Raw genomic sequence first — 23,727 nt, forward strand, 5'->3', positions numbered from 1 at the left:
CCTTTTTCACCCAGCACATATAAGTGATCTAGTTTGCTAGCATAGCAACCAATCCTTTTCATTAAAGGCACAGTAGCATCTGCAAGATGGGTGGCTCTGGGTTTTTCAGCCGGGCGGCGACAGCCATTTCGCTGGACGGCCCTTCTGGCTGAAAAGGCCTGGGGAGAACCCTGCCCTGGAAGATCATAAAACCTTTCTCTTCTGCTTGAGAGAAGATTAGAAGTTTAATCTCATTTTTCAAAGCAGCAGTTTAGCCTAAAATACTCTAAGATTCCTTAAAGTATCAAAAACAGCACACACACACACACACCTAAATAAGGAAATACATTTTTTTATTCTTCGTCTGGTTCCACAGTTCAGGAACAGTATCTTAAACAGCTTTCAGTATTGAGGAGGGTAAAATAAAACATTTGCTTTAAACATTTTAGAAAACACAGACAACAGAAAGAGCCGTATCTACAACTCCCTGTCACCCACGCGTACTGAGCAGCTAATTGAAAAGCAAGCACTATTTACAGAAATATTATTGCATTGATACGTTTACAAAGGAATGGGTTACAAAAGCACACAGAAACACCTGTACCCATCAGGACTGACCTTGATTTGTAGGGCTTAGTTTGAGCACTTGATTACTCGTAGGAAATACAAGAATTATTGGTAACTTGAAAAATAATCTTTAATACACTACTTAGCATCAATTGGTGAAATTGATTTCTAAAGCAATTGGCAGAATGCGCTGAATACAACCAGATAGAAATGAAGTGTGATGATTCATTTGGGAGTGCTGGAGGTAAAGTGATGTGAAGTGTTTCCACAATCATCCCTCCTTTTTTGTTTATTTTGAGTAGTTCTATGTACTGCAGCCAGTTTGTCAGGCCACCATAATTACGAAAGTGATTTAGTAACACTTTACACAATTGCAATGTTATTATGCATAGTTACAATGTACTTTAATGTGTACGTCTTTTTGCACAATATATATATACAATTGTATCAGAAAAGGGTTAGGGTTGTGGTTATATCGTGCAAAAAGATGTACACGTTGTAACTATGCATAATAACATTATAATTATATGTAAGTACACATGTATTTACTAAGAAACTACTATGTAAATACACAGTAATTAGAGACAATATAAAGTGATACCCACAAATTTGACTCCACCTCTCTTTGGATTAGAATTCAAGGAAATTCTTACGCCTATTTCATCTCAGGCTAGTTAAGTTTGGTTTTAAAGTCACAGGGGCAATTCTTTTGCAACATTTAACTTCAATATGTCATGGAATACTGTATGGTGTAGGTACAGTCCAGTAGCAATTTATATACCACGTACTGCAGTCTCTGAAAGCTTAGATTAAGTTACAGGTTTGTTCTGCACAGTCTGCAGTCACAGCATATTTATTGTGCTTTTAATTTTGCATTGTGTAAAATCATTTACAGTTGCACTTGCACGTTAGTACCTCTGGGTGGCAGTGTTGTTCAGTTGGAAGAAAAGGATCTCAATAACTGTGCCCTAGTTCTACTACACACAAACAGAGAAGCTCAAATTATGGGCCAGACTAATGCAGGTTGGTCATTCGTTTCCACAGGGGGGGGGATGGGTCGTGCCTTCTTGACCACCATTCCCAACGTGAAAAACTGATGTAACGCTGAACCAAGGAAAGCAACAAGCCATTTTGCAATACATAGCTGGTGTGTAAGTGTCAAAAATGAGTGCCAACCACCCCCCCCCCCCCCCCCCCCAAACGGTGCTAGTTGATACATTTTATAGTTCCTAATGTCTCAAATGGATTTTACAACAGCAATTGTTTTAGCAGATGGTATTCACCATTCATGAATGCAGTAGCCTAATACAGAGAGTATTGATAACTTTGATACAAGCAAGGTTACGTTCGGATCCCAGAGTTTTGTTTTGTAACTAGCGCAGTCCAGCTAAGTTTTAAATCTGTTAAATTGTTTCAGTTCACAGTATTGTCTTTACTTTGTATTGTGAGACGGATATACTCTAAAATCCATGTGTGCAAGACAGAAAGAGGAATGGGACTGTGTACTTCATCAGCAACTGTGTCAGCCTCCAATATTCACACCCTTATGCCATTCTCAGTGAGCACTGCTTTAAATCCCATTTGTTAAGAGTTAAGGAATAGGGTGTCTATTCAAATCAGAGATGGGTACAGTTGACCTGCATAAAAACAGAAGCCTCTATCAGTTTTAACAGAAGATGGATAAGAGAAACTTGGAAACAGCTAAAACTGAAGGGCATTCAGTCTCTGTCCCAGATTTTTTTTTTGCAGTATTTCTAATAGGAATTGGATTGGATCACAGACAGAGAGAGAGAGAGAGAGAGAGAGAGAGAGAGAGAGAGAGAGAGAGAGAGAGAGAGAGAGAGAGAGAGAGAGAGAGTAAGAGAGGTTACGCTTTGTGCTTATAAACAGCCTGCTGACTTGACAGTCCTGGATTCAGGTTCCTTTGGAACAGCTTTATTCTTTTACTTCTTTCTCTCCTGTTCCACCCTCACACAAATTCACACACAGAATCCAGGAGATTTGGGAGATGTAAAGAGATTGGGACAGGTTACCTTTCTTCGTTCCTGAACGGACACGAAGCACAAAATCCAGGAATCCAAAAAAAAAAGAGAGAGAGAACAACACAAACCAGAGATATGAGCTGAAGGGCTCTCTATGCCACCGAAGAGATCTGCTTCTCGTCCTGCTCTCCCTCTCCATCTCCATCCCCCATCAGTGGCTGCCTCTTTTTCAGCTCGCGCTGGTACTTGGCCATCAGGGAGGCATAGATGCATCCGTACGCAGCCGCCACCACCATCATAATGCAGACAATGCTGCACACCACTCCTGCGATGATCACCGTGCCGATGGATCGCCGAACGCTCACCGGACGGTACCGCTGCCTCACGCACTCTGCCGCTGGCTCCTCCACCTCTGTAGGGGGTCTCTTGGAGGGCTGCGGGGGAGGTTCCCCACCTCGGCTGCACGGCGGCCCCCTGCCCTCCCCCCTGGGCACCAGCGAGCCCCTCTCATCCTCCAGTTGCACACAGTAGTTGAACATCTCCATGGGCACGTTGCGAATGTTCCGACCGCGCAGGTCTTTGGGAAGCATGCATTCCACACCGTCAATCCTCCCTCCTGCATGGGAAAAACAGGGAGATACTGAGAATGCATAAGGGGCTAGGAGTTTGGGTTGTTGGAGACAATTATTATTATTATTATTATTATTATTTATTTCTTAGCAGACACCCTTATCCAGGGCGACTTACAATTGTTACAAGATATTACATTATTTTTTTTACATACAATTACCCATTTATACAGTTGGATTTTTACTGGAGCAATCTAGGTAAAGTACCTTGCTCCAGGGTACAGCAGCAGTGTCCCCAACCGGGGATTGAACCCTCCAGTCAAGAGTCCAGAGCCCTAACCACTACTCCACACTGCTGCCAATGAGTCGCAGAAATAGAGACTAAAACCAATAGAGTTAGGGAGATAAATGGCTCTATTCACAAAGCTTTAATTCATGCTCTATGACTTTGAAAAAAACAGAAGTAAAACAACTCATGAGTTAAAGCTTTGTGAATATAGCATGTTGAGAATGGTGCAATGGGCAACGCTTCAAGTTTGCAGTTCAACTGCTCAAGAGGGTACGTTAGAAGTCTGTTCTAGTTTTTAAAGCACCGAAGATGACATTTATAAACACTCAACAAACCACTCGGAACGATTTCAAACTCGATAAAATAGTAAGGGAATATATATATATATATATATATATATATATATATATATATATATATATATATATATATATATATAGTGCTCAGTACCGTACCTCTGTAGAGGAACCACTCGATCCAGTGCTTGAAGTCCCTCAGTTTGCAATCACACTCCCAGGGGTTTCCGCTGAGGTTCAGGTGCTGGAGGCTGGATAGGGGTTCAAAGGCAGCCCTCTCCAGGGCCTGCAGCCTGTTGTCAGCCAGGGAGAGCCACTCCACCCCTGGCAGGTCATCGAGGAGCCCCAGGGGCACCTGGGAGAGGGCGTTCATGGACAGGTCAAGCCGCTGCAGACCCGGGCAGCTCTGGAGCAGGCCCTTGTCCAGCCTGGTGATGCTGTTGTTATGCAGGACCAGCTCTGACAGGTTGCCCTGGTCTCTGAACAGAGAAGCAGGCAGGTTGTCCAGGAAGTTGTTGGACAGGTCCAGTCTCTCCAGGGAGCTGAGGTTGGAGAAGGCCCTGGGAGACAGGGAGCTCAGTTTGTTGTTGAGCAGGAGGAGGGTCTTGGTGTTGGGGGGAAGGTTGGAAGGGAGGGAAAGCAGCTTGTGGTCGCTGCAGTCCACTATGGTGCTGTTGCAGTGGCAGGGGGCGGGGCAGGCCCATGCCATTTCCACCAAAAAGGCCATTGTACCCAACAGGCAGAGCAGAGCTGTGGGGAAGCATACAAAGGGCAGAAGTGATGAACGACATTAGGTGCCATTCCTGTTCAGTTTCCACCAGTATGATGTTGTAGATTAACACAGTACTGTTAGTTAAGTCAGGAACATTAATATTGCTTTTCTGGGGTGGGGTGTAACTTTGAATCATTATTATTACAATATTAGTGTTCACGTAAAAAAAAAACCAAAAAACGTTATTCACAAATTAGTAAGTAGCGGGGTTCCGAAAAATAGAGTTATACATCCCTACGTGTTGTTACAACTTTTTAAATAACGTACAGTACCTGTCATTTTTTCTTTTCATTGTTAACATACTGACAACCTTTTACGCTTACAACTTTACTGTCTGTTTCAAAACTCTTTTAAAAATGGCCACTCAAGTGCACTGATAGTATAAGGATTGTTGCCCACATTGTCAAACAGCAATAATGATCCATGATGTGCTACTTCCTGTATAAATAGGGTTGTAGATACTGCAATAATGACATCTAAACTGTTATGCACTTCTATTCTCTATGCAAACATCGCACAACCGAATCATAACATGTTAAGGACTGTTTTGGGGAGGACTGCTTGTTTTGAAATGGATTCATGTGATTCGACTTTCCTTTCGTTTCAGGCTTGTCATGCCTATAAAGAGTTATATGGGCTGTCACCATGACAGATCCTATTGAGACCACTCTGATCCCCATGCTGGGATTGGTTAAAAAGAATTTGGAGCAGAAATAGAAACCTTAAATTAAACCTTAAACCTTAAACCTTAGTCTGCTTAATTGAAATCCTGAGGCACAAATTATCTCAATAAGCTCACATGCGTTATCAAATTATAGTTTAACATTATACCCCAGAGGTGATATTTCTGGAAGGTGATAAACTTCTGGAAATAGGTTCCCATTAAAATGGAATAGTTACTGGAAATGGTGGCTTTCATATGCTTGCCTGATTGACTGAATCAGCCCTGTTTTGAAGTTGCAGCTAAAGCACCATGAAACCAGCCTATAAAACTCAGTCTTATCTGATTCATAAGTATATACATCAGCCTGGGGCTGCAGCCACTTCCGAATGCAGTCTGTAATCTGTCATGCAGTCTGCAAAAGGACATGCTAATGGATCAATTAATTCCTGTGGCAGGTAGAAACATAGCATCTGTCATAAGTATAGTCTTGTTTAAAAACAGCTATATCGGAGTGTAACGGGCAGTGCTGTGTGATGCACTACCATTACGAATTGTGTCCCCTGTCGGTGAGATGAGATGAGGTTTAAAACTCTACAATCATGAATGCAGACGAGCCCGGATAGCGTGGTAAGCCCTTTTAACATTTAACCATCAATTTCTGACATCAGTAATTCTATTACTGATATCAGTAATGTTTTATTGATATCAAAAATAAAATGTTTGCACCATCTCATATAAACATATAAAGATGGTTTTCAATTATGAAAAATTGGATGTCTTTTGTTTAAAAAAAGCATGGCTTTATTACTGTGGCTTTGTACCTTTGGGAGCTTCTTAAACCTGGTATATAAGAGGGACAAAATGTTTGTTTAGGGCAGTTTGTATGAGAAGAAGAGGCTGTCAGTGGAGAGACCCAGGTATTGTGTAAACTGAAGGGTTGTTTAAATGTTAAAACTGTGTGTGTAACAGTATTTTTTTGTAACTGGTAAACGGGTTAGCTGTCTGATATAGTTAGAACCTGAAGTAAAAAGTATAGTTTAGAAGTTTGGTGGCACAGTTAAAACATTTACTATTGTTTTGCACTTAAGTCTTTTCTCATAATAAATCAAAAAGTTATTTAGAATCCACGTGTGTACAAAGCAAACCGTAGCCTCTTTATTAGACTTCTTTCCAGTCAGATTGTAAAATTCAAATACCCTAATTAGATCATAACCAACAAACAGTGTTTTTATTTTTAAATTGTGTTTTATGTACACCTGTGTCTGTGAAAGTCGCAATACTAACAGCTGTGATGCAGTATAAGTTATATCCATTTATCGTTGGATAAAAAAACGAACAAACAAAAAAAACAAGGAAGTGTTATGAAGTCGTTTCTCATAGCCTTTGGCTTTTCGATGTACGGTAGTTTAAAAAAATAAAAATTTGACTGCTAACCTGTGCTGTGTGACTGAAGCGTATGCAGTGTCAACTGTCTGACTGTGCGGGACAGTAGTTAGGCAATGCATCTTGACCAATGTGAACTGCGGCCAGGATCCACGAAAAGTGTCTATCAATAAAATACAAATACCAAAATAAAATGTTTACTTTAGGTAATAAATACTTGGCAGAGCAATGGTCTGGTGTGCAGTGGCCCCACTATATCCCTGTTTGACACAGGGACTTAATGGTGATCTATAAGGTATATCACAGTCCTCAGTTTTCAAAATAACTGACGTTACTGAAATATTCTTCAAACGAGCCTCAGATTTCATTTATTTCCCAACCACCGAAGAAGAGCAGCAGCAAATGCAGGTCACGTGTTTCCAAGCAGCTGGCATGCAAAACCCTTGCTGCTGTTGTCTGCACTCGCGTGGCCTGTCGACCGAATTCATGTTAAAGTATCGGTATTAGTTTAATTTGCAAATTAGACGTTTTTCATATTTTAAAGCACTTTAAGTCATTACATTTAAATTGAGCTTTGCTCCATTCTGTCCTCCATTTTACTTTAGTAGAATACCTGTACCACAATTCACCTCTATTACACGTATCTTATCTTATCAAGTAAGTGCTTTCTCCACCCAAATTAAATATTAATTTGACTTCTTACATGATATTAAGATGTAAAATGGCTTACTTAAAAGCAATATTACGGTGCTAAGTTTTGAAAATAGATATGTAACTGGGTAACAGATTCTTTCATGTATGGTAAGCCCCTTACACAATGAAAATTACTCTTCTTTAAAATAACTTCATCACTGTGTGTGGTTTTATAATATAAGAAAGGGCCAACTGTACATGATAAATACATATAACCCATCTTCAGCTCTCTAATAAGGCATGTGCATATTTTGTGAACAAGTTGTCTTTCATAATACTTAAGAAATGTTCCTGTTTGTTTTTTTGTGCGTCAAAAGAAGATTCCTACTGTACAAACATTGGAATGTTTCTAGATCTGTTTGAGAAGGACTTGTATACAGTTTCCTTATCATTTTCAATAAAAATAAAATTTAAAGAACAAGTACAATATGTTCAGATGTGATTTTTAATTTCTTATTTACACTTACACTCTTACGGTTTCGTGGTGTTTGCAATGAGTGGATCTGGGTTCTGCTGCTCTAGTATACAAGACTCAAAGACAGTTCAAATTAGAATTTTATTAAAATGCTCAATATCAGAGCAATAAAATCAAAGACTGGAAGACCTTTTGAAATCTGACAAACATCCTGGCACTTCTGTTTCTGGGAAATAAAGAGGTGAGTGTAACCCTAGCAGTGTAGATATCTCTGGATGAACGAATGCGCTCCGATCCAGCAGCAATCAGGCTTATTTTAAGTACTAGCAGTACGACACAAGTTGACCTTGGCCTGCTGAGGCTTAGGTGGTTATTTTGAAAACTTGGATTTTTTCTAAAAGTATTAATTTATGTTATTTTTATATTTTGACTTGAAGTAATGATCTGCTTTTCCCTGCACAGAACCTCATTTGCTTTTTCAGTTCTCAAAGTTTATTGACAACTCTTTTAATTGTTATTGTCACAGCATTTCAATTGGTCTCATGCCAATGTACAGCACTGTGGTATGGCTTTCCTTGTGAGGTGAGACAACCTACTCGGCCTCTGTCTACAATATTTAAAAGATGTTGTGGTTTTCATTTTAGTTCTGGGATCCAGAACATATTGAATGTATCGTCGATGTATCGTGTATTCAATGTTCCAGAACCAAAATGCCTCTCAAATATGGTTTATAAATGGAAATCCCAATATCCATTTAAAAAAAAGAATATTGCCGCGTGAGGGAACATAATTGGAGATTCTAAACTGGAGTGAAAAGCAGGGAGAAGATAATTGGGCACATTGCATTCTAAAATTCAGACTTTGATTGGGTACAAACCCTAAAAACCCTGGGCATTAATTGGGTAAGGGGACACTACCGAAGTCGTTTCACTGTACAGCACTCATGCCAGATCCCGTGAACACTCTGAATTGAGGCATTTAAAAGAAACGCTGAGTAAAATCACCATTCCATCCACCCCACAGCCCAAAAATGTGATGGGCAAAATGATTTCAGGCTGTAGATACCAACAATTGTGTGTGCTCCAGTTTGACAACTAGGTCCGGAACAGTCATATTGTAATTCTTGTGCCAGCTGGGAGATGGGAGATGAGGTGCTGAGTAAAGCCCAGGGATTAGAACATTTGAGCAGATTCAATGGTTGGGTTCATAGAGTGATCTCTGTTTTTGGAATGTTGCACGGCCAGTTGGGAGGTACCCCTAGATCCGGTCTGAGATAATGGAAGTTATTTATACAGGGGAGGGACCAGAGCCTGCAGCCTCTGGTCCAGAGAGGAGCCTTGTCTTTGGAATGGGGTGGGAAGGGAACACATGAAAGGGGAGCCCCTCCAAAGGCACAGCTGTTGTTCTTAACTCACATGTTGTGGTGAAAGCTGGTGCCCTTGAAAGGTTCTTGCGAATACTACAAAATGTAAACAGTCAGAATTGTTAAACTGGGGAAAATAAGTCTTCCGATAGTGACTAAAATATTATTAATCTTGCATATTAAGTCGTTAACTCATACCTATAACCAGGTATCAAAGCACTAAGAAACTTCAAACTGATTGTCAAAATATCTTGAGAACCAAGAAGTGTTCAATCAAAAAAGCAGTAATTATAAAAATAATAATTCTGTCTAGAAGAATGGCTTAGTGAAGCAATGTCTCTGCTGGAGGACCATGCTGGCTGCGAAGGGAGACAAAGTTATTTATTGGCAGCACTGGATACTCATAATAATAACAGAGCATCTATTCCCACAGAGCAGGGGTATCTTCCACACATTGTTCCTCAAACACACACATACCTCCACTGTGGTACGTGCAGAGGTGCCCAGTTCCAGTTGTACAGTATTGCGTGGTGATATTGCGATGTAGGTTACCGGCAATTAGAAAACACCACTGATTCTGTGTTTATTTTAAATTCTCCAGGAATTTGTAAGTGTTTCAAATTACAGCACAGGTGAGAATCACAGTGTGGGCACTTTATGCAGCCTTGACCTGATTTTTAAATAATTCATTCAAAACCATGCATTCAGGATAAAATTCAAACTGTATTGAAACTGGATTCAATAGAGACGTTAACTGTACTGTATTCCTAAAAAGCCATTCAAAAAGTATGCCATCATGACTGTTCAAAGAATTAAGTAAAGCTTTTTTTAGCAACCTTTTTCGCAAATGCCTTCACCAGTATAATACTGAATTTCTGATCAAGTGCTTGAAATTCTGGATGAATGATAAATCAATGCATTTGGAATGCAAAATGATTCAAAATGAATTTCCTTTTGAATCAAAACACATTTTGATAGAGCAATATCTCTTGAAAAGGTATCCCCTGTGATTGTAAAATGAATCCAGGAAGACTGCAGATAATTCATAATGAATGCAGCAGCAGGATTGATATGGGCAGTACTCACCAGAGTTCCACAGCCTGAGGGCTGGTTTGTTCTGCTGTGGTTCCCAGGTCTCTGCGAGGCTCCTCATCTTGGACATTCCCGCTTTGATACTCGCTTTCCCAGCTCTTACATCAGCCTGTCAGCACCGTCCACCCGATCCCTGCCAACAGGGACAAAAAAACCAGTAGCACTTAAAACCTGCAAAAATGAGAGAAACAGTGGTTATAGTCTCGACAGATTTACTGTAGTTCACAAGACCTGTTTTTTTTTGTTTTAACACTGATTTTTAAAGTGAGTTAAGGAACAAATGTGTAAGTTTAATCTGCAAAACAGAAATCTTTCTCTTTAAGTGCACTAAATAAAGGCAATTTAGAGTTAAACTGCTGCATACATGCACAACAGCTAAAGAACAAGTGTTATTATTATTATTATTATTATTATTATTATTATTATTATTATTATTATTATTATTATTATTATTATAAACCCTAGGATTTAGCAAACTACATTCTTTATAACGGATATTAAAAATTACCAAATATCAAAACACAACTGTGATAAAGATGTGATAATTTATGGACTGGAGCGTATTATACAAAGTTTTCATTAAATAACAGTTAACATACATTTTGTTACTTAGTACTTTTTTTTAAAGCTGCTACAGGATAGCAATGGCATATTTAAAATGTAACCCTAGGGTAAGGTGCTGGATAACTCAAAATGGAGGGTTCAAAAGCTAATTTCTTAAAGGATACATTCAGATCTCATTTTAAAATGCCCTTCACATATTGTTTTATGTTTTAAACAATTATCAATGGTTATATTGATTCACTATATTGTTCTTTATTCAGTTCTTGCTCTAAATTCCCATTTCTCCCTAGCTTGCTCAGAAAAGGCCTTGATGTTTGATCACTGTTGTCTTTGCTTCCATTCTAAAGCAACCCTGCATGACTGAGACAGTGCTTGCAGTTGAGAATGCAGTCTATACTCAGATATTGGTCACTTACTGTTGCACACTGACTAAATGATAGTGATGGATATCTGAATGTATAAGCTGTGTACTCTGCTGGTGTCTGCTCCTTGCCATTGTGATGTATACCTGTGTGTAACGGATAACTGGGAGTGCAGACTGTACATCGCAGGTACACCATGAACGTTCATAGAGCTCTGTAGTTATCCAGGAATGAGGGTGGCTGAAGAGCCATTCAGCAACACAGTGTAATTTAGAACAATGCAGTTCATCCGGTCATTCTGTTGCTGAATTTCAATGAATGCAAGACATTACAAAATCAGATCTGGTTCAAAGTATTTTGTAACTGATTAATATGCAGGAGTTTCGAATGTAAAGTCAGGTGTAGTCTAATCCCTGCACCTGGAGCCCAAGCTCTACACATCCGCGTCTGCACAGCATGTGATGTTGATGCCTGTTGATGTGCTCAGGGATTTTATAACGCAGACTGTTGTTCTCCCACGGATCCTTGTAGTAGTTGTCTAATGGTTGCTCTCATCTTGCAGTCCGCATGTATCTAGATCCCGAGACTAGACAGTTTTGTTTGTGTTCATGGGAAGAGTGTTTTGCCACCCACCTTAAATAGTAGCTGTTATTAAAGCTGGCCTCCTCCTAAAACCCAGATGCTGAAAGCTGATAACTGCTAGCATCTGCTCTTTCTGAAAACCGGGCTGACATGCTTGTTAGCATGTGCGCTTACTGATCTAGGGAAGACAGCAGTACAGTAGGTTCTTTCTAGGTCCATAGGTTAGAAGGGTAGAAATAATCCCCAGAATAAAACAGGTAAAAGTAATAATGATTAGAGCTGGGGGTGAGGTGGTGTCGTGGGTTAATTTCATCTCTGGAAGCCAGGGTTCAAATTTGGCTTAAGCTGCAAGTTAAACAGTCTTCCAGTCAAGGGTATGCTAAAGCCACAGGGAAAGACAAAGAAAAAAAGAGAGAAGAGTGGCTCGCTTAACCCTGTAGCAATGAAACTGTGATTCTGGAGCCTGGGGTCCTGAGAGTCCTGTTTTATATGTCTTTGACCTTCAGAATTAGACTCCTACATGTACTGAACCAAACTCACAAGCTGTAGGGAGAAATGTCAGAGCAGCCAGAAATGAAATGCTGTGACCCCTAAAACAACAACAACAACATGTTATTTATATAATGTCTTTCATAGCAAGTATCCCAATGCACTTTACAAGATTTAAACAGAAAGAAAAGGTACAGTTAAAAAACAGTTAAAAGTACAGTTAGGTACAGTTAAAAGCCAATTTAAAATAGTAAGTCTTTAAAGAAGTTTTAAAAAACTCCAGAGTGTCTGACCTTTTAATATAATTTGGCAAGGAGTTCCAGTCTGGGAGCATAAACAGAAAAAGCCCCGTCACCCTGAATGCGCGGCCTGGAGTTGGGGACACCCAACAGACCAGCCCCAGAGGAACGCAGGCTGCGAGCAGGGACAGAGGGAGTAAGCAGGTCAGCAATATATGAAGGAGCTGTGCCATTTAGAGCTTTATAGTTTAGCATTGCAATTTTAAAATCAATCCTAAAGTTAACAGGCAACCAATGGAGTTGACATAGTACAGGTGAAATATGATCACGAGAGTGAGTTGATGTGTTAATGTGTTGCACAAACCCCAAACTGTCCAATAATGCCAAAAGGTCAGCGGATAAACCCGTTCCGGTATCGATGTGGATATTAAAATCACCCAGGAGCAGAAGCCTATTCGAGGTTGTGCGCAAGAATGAAAGTTGCTCTGCCAACTCGGTTAAAAATAAAGCGCTGTACTTAGGTGGTCTATAAACCAAAACAATACAGACAGGTAGATCAGCCACTAATTTAACAGCCAGGAATTCATAAGAAGTAGCCGCAAGAACAGGGGTTGATGAGATGCCTGAGTTTCTTCTCAACGAGCCACACAGTATGAATAGAAAGCTCATGTCAGGGAGAAGACTTACCCTTTGGTCTTTGTGCTGGGGGGGGCAGAAGGTAGATTATTTTTCAATTATCAATGTCGTGTCATTTTCCATGGATCCCTTGTAGTAGCCTATTAATACCACACATGCCAGTAGACGGGCATGGGGTACACATTCTTGTTAACTTCAGGGGGATTACTGGTTATTTCAGTGGATTTACTTCATAGCTTCATATGCATGTTCACATCGGTGTGTAGTATACTGGATTTACTATAGCTTCATATGCATGTTCACATCGGTGTGTAGTATACTGGATTTACTATAGCTTCATATGCATGTTCACAACTGGGTGTAGTATACTGGATTTACTATAGCTTCATATGCATGTTCACATCGGTGTGTAGTATACTGGATTTACTATAGCTTCATATGCATGTTCACAACTGGGTGTAGTATACTGGATTTACTATAGCTTCATATGCATGTTCACATCTGATTCTCTCTTACAAAGCAATTGTGTCCACACATTTCTCTGTGTACAATACACTACAGCTTCTATTGCTGCAAATCGCTTATTTAAAAATCACTCTTAAAACATAAAATAAGACCCTTATGCAGTGAATGTGTCTGTCCATCGGTCTTTCTGTCACACTCAGCATGGGAAGCATGATAACTTCACCAAACCATGGCCTCCTACAGTCATTGTGGATTGCATGTGGCTGTATCTCAAGAAACTCTCGATTTGTATACAGATATTTTGATCTGTACATTCACTCTTTCATGTTGTTCCATTTGCCCTTACATTCAGATGACTATTGCAGCCCCTATACTCTATCCCATTGCAATCCCATTAATGTACTGTGCAACTATGAAGACCCTCTCAATGTGGCTGCACTGGTTTTGTTATGTGGACTGCTGAGAGCCATACTGGGTCTCGCAGAAGACAGTCCCAGGGGGTAAGGCAGACAGTGTCCTCAGCAAGGACATTCTCGCTGTGTCAAGCTCATTGTTCCGCTCTGATGACACCGAAGGGCTCATGTGTTTGACTGGTATTAATTCCTGTTGACACAAGAGAGGAGATATTCCCTGCACGTATTACTGCTGAGCTGTCCAGGTGTTCCATGCATTGTGGCTCCATTTGTAGATCTTCACTGCCCTTGCCTTCACATGATTAAAAGCTAGACAGGGATTCCAAACAGGGATAACAAAATTTACATTCTGTAACAGAATTCTAAACTTGAAACATTTTTCCATGGGCCATTTAAGAAAAATTACACTATGGACTAACAAATTATTATTTATTTTTTTTGCATATGCCATGGATTGCTTTAGTTAGCTGATGAAATGAACGCTGTGTTAAAATTTCTAATATGTTAAAATAATTAATAATGTGAGACTTAACTTCAGAATGAACATTTTTATGAACTGTTGCTTGGTAATTGAAATAAAACAGCTTGTTTGGGCCGTATTCGTAATCGGTTAAATCATTTTAAAAAGGGAAGAAACTACCATTTTGTGGAACTGAAAACACTATTTTCTGAGCAGTGACTTTGTCTTTGTTTTTAATCAGAGACGTGCCTTTTGTGACTGTGAAAAGTGCCGTATTGATGGCATAGGAAGTATGCCCAGTATTTATAATAAACAACGCTTCCCAACTCAAGGGGGTAAGAGAGGAGACCCGTCTACATGACCCACTGCTTGCCAGGCTGCCATTTCATGTACAATGGGATGCAGTTATTTGTGGTGTCACAAGAACTCTGTTCACATACACTGTAGCATCACATACACGTTTTTTTTTGTTATTAAATGATTAAAAGAAAAAAAATATATATAGATAGATAGATCGATAGATCGATAGATAGATAGATAGATAGATAGATAGATAGATAGATAGATAGATAGATAGATATAGTTCAATGCTACAAAAAAATGAATGACCTACAAGTTGTAGTTTGAGAAGAAATGCAATTAGATAATGTACAATACAGAAGAATAAAGGAAAATAAATGGATACATAGACTCAATACCAGGATGCCTGAAGGTTTAAATAAAAAGGAATAGTAGATTGTTACATCATTAGCTATGTAGTAAATTACATCACAAACACATTAACAGATTTAAATAGAAAATGACATCAAAAGCTCAAAAGTACATCCACTGTTTCTTTTCAAACACACTTTCAAGTGTCCAAGTATGTTTAACATACCAAAACTTTTTTGTGTGAACCTTTAATAAATATATATATATATTTATTTATTTATTTACAGTATATACAGATGTATATGTGTGTGTATATCGAATTCTGCCGCGGCTCATGTGATGAGAGACCTGCCTAGAAGTAGCAGCATAATTTTTTTTATTTTAGACACTGCAAGTGCGTGTAACTTTTTTTGTATTCGGCATTTTAATGCTATAATGCTACGTTAATGTTATGTAAAGCCATTTATTTTAGTTGACCAAAATTTGTACGTGTTTATATATTAAATGTAGCAAATTTTATAGTAGTGTTTTTCACCTACAAATGTGTTTTTTCATGATGTGCTTTTGCACTGCGCACTGTAGCTTTAAAGTTTAATGTTTGTTTTCTGAAAATATTTGAAATGACAAAACAGTGGACATACTGCAGCAGCTCTGAATTGTATTTCACGAGTCATTAAATATGTTAGCTAAACCTCTTGATTCTTTAGCGTGACTGTGCTGTGCTCTACCTTTGACTTTAAGCAAGTCTAATTGTAAACAACAACAGCAACATACACCACTGAGGGATTTAGGAATGAACAACTTTTTCAGCATTTTGTTTTATCAGCAGTACATTTTAATTATTTCGATACTCAGGGAACCTTTTTATAAAAACCTAATTCTCTTGTTAATAGGTTTGTGCAAACAGCATGTATTTAAACAAGCAGCCGGCAGCAACTGTCACATTATCTGGTATCCCTTATCCTTGTTTGTTTAAATTATTTATTCTGTACTTTATATAACCTGCATACAGCTATGGCCACAAGTTTTGCATCACCCTATAGAATTAACTCATTTTGTTTGAAGTCGAATGAAACCTGCAGAATAATGTTACGTTAACATATTGAATTACACACCGTTTTGTAGTTTTTAATATACTTCCCGAAAAACTGACAGTTAAAAATCTAAAATGAAATACTGTACTACTATTATGGCTTCTGGTAGACTTTTGCGATATCATTTTGTAGTTTGTTTGATTACATGATGTTAAAAAAAGGTCTAAATTATGTTCATATCTTTTTTTTTTTTAATTGTCTCAATCCTAAAATTCTAGGTGATGCAAAACTTTTGGCCATAGCTGTAATAATCATCAATGTTTTATATGTTACAAAATTTATGGCCTCAGTACGCCAGTACAGCAATACAAATTTCAGCGCCCAGTATGTGAGGAAAATAATGTTCCTCTCAGCTTTTAAAACACTCAGGGCTGTATTCTGATCACAGCGCAAATGCGAGTGCAAGCGCAAACGGTGCTTGCCCCTGATTCTATGGCGCAAAAATTGATCAGCGACGTAAAAATAAAAACCCACTACACTGAAATGGTATTCTGAAGACATGTCCTGCACCGTTATAGAGCGCCTGCCCCATCTCCACGTGTCGGCATACATTTCGGGGTGTGGTATCATTAACATATTCGCCAGAGCAATTCTGATGACAGCGCAATGGGGTCCCAAATAGACAATTGAGCACTGCTTTAAGACCCATTGAAACAGGTTTATTTAGTGGCGCAATTAGGAACTTTAAGAACTGAACACACTATAAAAAGCAAAGTAGTCCTAAGTAGCAACTGCGTGCGCTTGGACTGACATAGAAAGAAAAAGAAAAGAAAAAATAACTTAAGACGAAAAAACTACAAAATGTAAGAAACTAACAAGCTTATTCGTAAATTAATAATAAACAAATATATGAATTAAACAAAAAACAAAAACTAAAAACTGTTTTGCAGATAAAATGGAGTACTACATTTATTTTCATGAGGACTGTAGCAATTTATTTACATGGCAATTACAAATGAAAATATTTACATACAGTATATGGAGAGCAGCATAACAGGAGCGCCACTTTCATGAGAATTGAAGCCCTGGTTATATTGAAACTCTAGTACATTACATGCTCCGAGGGAACGTGATGCGGCACTTCATGTCCCGCTAGAAAATGAATCTGCTGCTGCTACTGGTAGACAAATCAGGGAGGGTAGTAAGTATACTTTACATGTGGTAATGTCAATGCCATGAAATAATGTACCTTGTATAATTATCATAAATAATAAATGATTGCCCTACGTGCCTCTACTTCTTCTGTTAATATAGCAAACTTCTGTGTCGTGAAGCATGGTTTACGTATTCTCTCGGCGAGTGACCTACTACTTACGCTGTTCTGACTTGCGCTGTTTTTTCTTGCTCTGTGCTACTGCTAACTTCTACATTCAAAACAGAGCCTTGCGCTGACTCAAGCGCATTCTGGGATTGTTGCCTGGATAGCAGATTCCCCAACCTACTCAGCACTGATTGGCTGGGCGCTTTCACTGCACCACTAAACGCACTTGCGCTGGGTTTTTATTTTACTTTTGGAGAAGCCACTCCCTTCGGGGCAGACGCGTTTGACTTTAACCACTGCATCTGCGATTGCACTCATTTCATCAGAATAGAACCCTCAGTGCGGAAGTGAATTGCCATTGATTGCTACTCAGTTGTAAACATGAGGGAAGGACAGCGTTTCTTCTTTCGGCAGGTATTGAATAATAATCCTATACTAGACTTGCTGTTTTTTTTTTTTTTTTAAATCACCCAGTTTTTTTAAATCACCCAGATTGTTATAGAAAGATCCTTTTTTATCAGTAAGAGAAACAGCCTAGCAGTGGGCTGTAACCTTTGTCTCAGTATGGCTATTACACACATATAGTATATAAGGAAGCGCGCATGCACAACACGTATGCAAACATGTGACAAAGATAACACATAAGGTGAGCCTACTGTAACGTACATGCATATTTATATCAGCTGTCATCATGCTGAGTGCTTGCTCTTGAGTTCTTCGTTGCATCACACAGCCACACTGAACATAAGAGGCAGGTGGCAGGCACATACAGTACTGTACAAACCATTTTATAAAGCTATACAATTGAAAAGAAAGATACGCAGGTAGTTAATTAATTACATTTTAAATTGCAGACACATTTAAAGACCCTATTGTTAATACTGTGCATTTGTACACACCAGTGCACACAGCTGCTTTCCAATGTGTCTCTGCACTGCACTGTGCGTTTGTACCCACCAATGCACACAGCTGCTTTCCAATGTGTCTCCACACTGTACTGTGCATTTGTACCCACAAATGCACACAGCTTCTGTGCAACATGTACATGTTCTACGTATACTTATAAAGGTCTTGCATGCTAAAATCTTTAAAAATATATATATTTTCATTTCCTTTTGTATGCTACTGTAATTGGTCAAGTTCAAGTGCAAAGCACATTATTAGACAACAATAATGTCTCAGACAGGCATTCTGTAAAATTATAATATTACAATCCCATTTCCTACTTAGAAGCTGCATTTTAAAAATAAAAATGCACATTTATATATACGAGTGAAACACAACTCACCGTATCCCATTCATGTCATTTGCCAAAATTGTAGCATCAAACTTTTTCATTAAAAAAATAAATAAAACTTCTGTATGAACAGATGTTTTTCCAAAAATTCACCCCCCTCAAAAAAAAAATGATATTCCTCCCTGTGTGGAAAATGAAAGACTCCCGCTTTTGGCTCAGGTCATTGTACAACGAGACTGCAGAGGAAATGTAGTCTTCTTAGGAATGGGTGGTCTGACTAGCCAATCTGCCTCCTTAGGGCAAATTAGCACTTGATGTATTTATGATGTCCACTGGCTTCTGCCAGAAAGCGGGTGTGTCTGTAAAGCAGATCTACATGCATATGAGTCCAGTGTGCTTGCATATGTATGTATGCATGCATGCCCTTTCTGCCAGTCTGCGTGCGTGTTGTGTGTGCGAGTGTGGATTGGTGTGTTAAAGATAGAAACATGAGACTGTGCTGGTGTTGCGTCTGCTGTCTCCTCTGGTTACAATGAGAGTATCAGCTGACACAGCTGAGGACCTCATCAGCCCAGCAGCTCCCTTCCTCTCAGGGTTTTTTTTTTTTTCACAAAAGAAAATACGGGCTTAGATTGTATTTTTTATTTGAGCTGGCGGGAGAGTCAGAGCCTCATGGGAATAGGTGTTTGAAGAGTAGTGGATCTGGTTCATTTGTATTTGGTGGGGGGGTGGGGGGGTGGTGGTGATGGTACTGTGATAATCCCTGTTAGAATCTGTGCTGGAATAAAATCAAAATAGTACATTCATTGTTGCCAATTTGAAGTACAGTACTGGTAGTTACAGGTAACCAGAGTCGGAGGCAGATAGGTAAGTGATCCTGCTTCAAGTAATTAACATTAGCTGTATTTAAGTAACATTATAAAGGTGGTGTTGTTTTAATTAGGTGATTATCCCTTGACCCCACCTCCCTCCAGAACTACCATCCTGTCTCCCTCTTAACCTTCCTCTCTAAAACCCTCGAGCGGGAAGAACACTGCCAGCTCTCTGCTTTCCTGTCTAACCACTCTCTGCTCGACCCTCTCCAATCTGGTTTCCGCTCTGCTCACTCCACTTAAACTGCTCTCCTGTCTGTCACGAACTTGCTAAACTCTGCCTGTGCTGCCTCTCTCTCCTCTGTCCTAATTCTCCTCGATCTCTCTGCTGCCTTTGGCAGTGTCAATCACTCTATTCTCCTATCTTCTCTCGCTGACCTGGGAATCTCCGGCACTGCTCTGGCATTGTTCTCTTCCTAACTCTCCAACCACACCTACCAGGTAACCTGGCGCGGCTCAACCTCCGCACCTCACCCTCTCTCAACAGGAGTCCCCCAAGGACCAGTCTTGGGTCCTCTCCTGTTATCTCTCTACACCTGCTCCCTGGGCCCCCATCGCATCCTATGGTTACTCATACCATTTCTATGCTGATGATGCTCAGATCCTCCTCTCCTTCCCCCCTCTGTCTGGTATCTCCTCCTGGATGCACTCGCATCATCTCAAATTCAACCTCTCTAAATCTGACCTCCTTTTCTTCCCCTCCTCATCTTCCCCCCCTCTGATCTTTCTATCTCCATTCCACTGGAATCTACCATGCTTTCTCCCTCCTCCTCAGCCAAGAACCTTGGAGTAACCCTGGACCCCTGCCTCTCCTACACCCAGCACAGCTCCACTCTAGCATGCACCTGCCGATTTCTTCCTGAGCAACATACGAAGAATCCGACCCTTCCTCACCAACTACTCCACACAACTTCTCGTCCAGACCCTTGTACTACTGCAACTCCCTCCTGGCTGGCCTCCCTGAGTCTGCCACCTGTCTGCTCCAGCTCATCTAGAACTCCGCTGCTCGCCTGGTGTTCTCTCTGCCTCACTTCTCCCACGCTACTCCACTGCTCCGCTCACTCCACTGGCTCCCGATCACCGCTCACATCCAGTTCAAGACTCTTGTACTCGCCTACCGATGCCTTGACCAGACTGCACCCAGCTGCCTCCAGACCCTCATCTCTTCCTACACCCCCACCCAACCTCTCCGTTCTGCCTGCAGTAGAAGACTGGCTGTATCTCTGCTACGCTCCCCTCCCTCCAGAGCCCGTTCCTTCTCCACCCTCGCCCTGCAGTGGTGGAACGACCTTCCTATGGATGTCAGGACTGCCCAGTCCCTGACCACCTTCCGGCGCCTCCTCAAGACACACCTCTTCAGACAACACCTGTAAAACTCAACTCTTCCCTTCTGGACAATATAGCACTCTGCCTTTAATGCACTTTAACTTGCACTTATCTGCCCCCTATTTTACTGTATTTAATCCTGCACTTAATCCAATCTGTAGTATCTTGTATTTCACTTGTACTCATATCTAACTCTGATGTAACTATCAACACTGTTATCTGCTCTTGAACTGCCCCGATATCAAATCGTACTGTGTTTTGTATTTGCTCTTATTAGGACTGAAGTCACTGTATTTTGTATCTTGCTCTTAATTGTACTGTAATTTATGTATTTTTTGTATACAACTGTAAGTCGCCCTGGGTAAGGGCGTCTGCTAAGAAATAAATCATAATAATAATAGTTAGGGTTTTGTCATATAAATATTGACTGGAGTTGAGGCTTATAGTGGAAAAGAGTTGCCCAGATGGACAAAGTAGTGACAGAGTGAACAAAGGCCCAAAGCCACAGGCATTATTGATAACTGGAGGTCCCTAATTCAACCCAAGGTTATTCACTAAAAGGTTCAAACTGCACTGTGGTCCAGTGGTTAAAGTCCAGGGTTTGTAACCAGAAGGCCACTGGCTCAAATCCCACCCCTGCCACTGACTGACTTACTGTGTGACCCTGAGCAAGTCACTTAACCTTCTTGTGCTCCATCCTACAGATGAGATGTTAAATCAATGTCCTATTGTAAGTGACTCTGCATATAATGCACAGTTCACAGCCTACCTCTGTAAAGCGCTTTGTGATGGTGGTCCACTATGAAAGGCGCTTTATAAATATATTATTATCTATTGAATTGATCTAATGTAAATACTGACATAATTTAAATAATCAAAAGAATGTGACTTTGACAATATCAAGGTCCTGTGCGGGAGCCTCTTAAGTGTATTCTTGTCCCTTACAGTAATTGAAATGCCATTGTGGCGGAGTGTCCCGCCCCTATTTATTATTATTTGTATTTTTGTTTGCGGCGCGGGTAAAAGCGCCGCGTCTTTTATTATTATTTAAAAACCCCGTGAGGATGCATGGCTGATCAGCTACTGATTACTTAAATAGCTGACAGTCATGCATCCTTACCAAACGCGTGCAGACTCTGGCCGGGGGATAATAAGATAATTACCAACTAGTTAATCCCTCGGCCAGAGTATATAAACCTGCAGCTCTCTGCACTTGATGTTGGGGTGTTGGAGTAGAGAGTACGGGGAGCGGAGAGAAGGAATAATATTTAAAAAAACAATTGCTAATACGTGCTGGATAATCCAGCACGGCACTTACTTGTTTGTTTATTTATTCGTTTGGCCCTCGTGCCCTTTTGTTTGTATTTTGTTTAAATATTTTGTTTGTTTATTATTAAATACGCTGAGTGCTTTTGCACTCAGTTTCACCCGCCCATCCACTGTTTTGGAGTCAGTTACTTCCTGGTCCGTGACGTCATCCACCACACCACTGCGAGCCAGACTGTCACATATGGTGTCCAGCGTGGGACAAACAACGCCTCCAACAGCCGGACCAGGACAGAAAAGTGCGTTTTTTTTGTTTGTTCGTTTTTTTTTTTTTTTCCCAAACTAAATAATGGGAAGAAGGAGGAAACAGCAGCAGCAGGTGCAACAGCGCGGGGCTGGTCGCAAGTCCCGCCGGGTCTCTGCTGTGCTGGACGTCTGCCTCACCTGTCTGAGGGGTGAGGAATGGTGCTTTGCCATTGGTGAGGTTGGGCATGTAGCACCCGACCAACCCCCTCCATGGCAGGTGAGGGAGGAGTCTGAATCCTGCGCACATCCTGCGCACATATGGGAGGAGGATGGCCCAGAGCAGGAACCGGAGGATGAGGGGTCGGTCCGTCCACAGCCCAAGAGGGGGGAGGCCGAGTGTCCACAGCCAATGGCTCCACTAGCAGGGGAAGAATACCTGCTGGTTTCACCTCCACCACCACCGTCCGAGGGAAAGGAGCAGGAGCTGCCTCTGCATCCTCTGAGGCGGACTGGTCCACTCTCCTCAGAGGGGATCTGGGACTGGCTGGCGGAGCCTGAGAGGGATATCGTGGACGCCCTCCCTGCTGTGATCAACCTCCTGTGGGCAAGAGATGGGGAGCGCTGGGAGGCCTGGGAACAGCAACACCACCCAGCTTCCCTCCCAGACATCGCAGCCATGGTGTTCAACTACCTGGCTGCGGATATGGGAGAGACCCTGCTGCTGCCATCTCCAGCACAAAAGGGAGAGGAGCCATCGCTACCGTCTCCACCAGCAGAGGGAGAGGAGCCATCGCTGCCGTCTCCAGCGTCAGAGGGAGAGGAGCCATCGCTGCCGTCTCCAGCGCCAGAGGGAGAGGAGCCATCGCTGCCGTCTCCAGCGCCAGAGGGAGAGGAGCCATCGCTGCCGTCTCCAGCGCCAGAGGGAGAGGAGCCATCGCTGCCGTCTCCAGCGCCAGAGGGAGAGGAGCCATCGCTGCCGTCTCCAGCGCCAGAGGGAGAGGAGCCATCGCTGCCGTCTCCAGCGCCAGAGGGAGAGGAGCCATCGCTGCCGTCTCCAGCGCCAGAGGGAGAGGAGCCATCGCTGCCGTCTCCAGCGCCAGAGGGAGAGGAGCCATCGCTGCCGTCTCCAGCGCCAGAGGGAGAGGAGCCATCGCTGCCGTCTCCAGCGCCAGAGGGAGAGGAGCCATCGCTGCCGTCTCCAGCGCCAGAGGGAGAGGAGCCATCGCTGCCGTCTCCAGCATCAGAGGGAGAGGAGCCATCGCTACCGTCTCCAGCATCAGAGGGAGAGGAGCCATCGCTGCCATCTCCAGCATCAGAGGGAGAGGAGCCATCGCTACCGTCTCCAGCATCAGAGGGAGAGGAGCCATCGCTACCGTCTCCACCAGCAGAGGGAGAATGCCTGCTGGTTTCGCCTCCACAGCCTGGGGAGGAGCCCGAACGTCCTACGCCCGAGTGGGAGGAGCCCGAACGTCCTACGCCCGAGTGGGAGGAGTCGGTGCG

At 41.6% G+C, this 23,727-nt stretch overlaps 2 protein-coding genes across 5 annotated transcripts in view; one reads left to right on the forward strand and one right to left on the reverse strand.

Moving 5' to 3' along the window:
* The window catches only part of LOC117420037 (voltage-dependent calcium channel subunit alpha-2/delta-4-like), a 160,248-nt gene that overhangs the window by 67,734 nt on the left and 68,787 nt on the right, over positions 1-23,727 (forward strand). The gene's annotated exons all lie outside the window — the stretch shown is intronic.
* Positions 1,730-19,002, reverse strand: LOC117419861 (leucine-rich repeat and transmembrane domain-containing protein 2-like). 2 transcript variants are annotated; one of them, XM_034033169.3, is made up of 4 exons: positions 18,569-19,002; positions 10,059-10,197; positions 3,842-4,432; positions 1,730-3,144 (listed from the first exon to the last, which is right to left on the reverse strand). In XM_034033169.3, the coding sequence occupies exons 2-4, from the start codon at positions 10,132-10,134 to the stop codon at positions 2,681-2,683; spliced, it is 1,131 nt and encodes a 376-aa protein (XP_033889060.1). In that variant the 5' UTR covers positions 10,135-10,197; positions 18,569-19,002; the 3' UTR covers positions 1,730-2,680. The 2 variants fall into 2 exon arrangements, with proteins under 2 accessions (XP_033889060.1, XP_033889057.1); XM_034033166.3 differs by having other exon boundaries at positions 10,059-10,235.

This window comes from Acipenser ruthenus, chromosome 14 (genome assembly GCF_902713425.1).
Source record: "Acipenser ruthenus chromosome 14, fAciRut3.2 maternal haplotype, whole genome shotgun sequence".
In the NCBI taxonomy this organism is placed as follows: Eukaryota; Metazoa; Chordata; class Actinopteri; order Acipenseriformes; family Acipenseridae; genus Acipenser; species Acipenser ruthenus.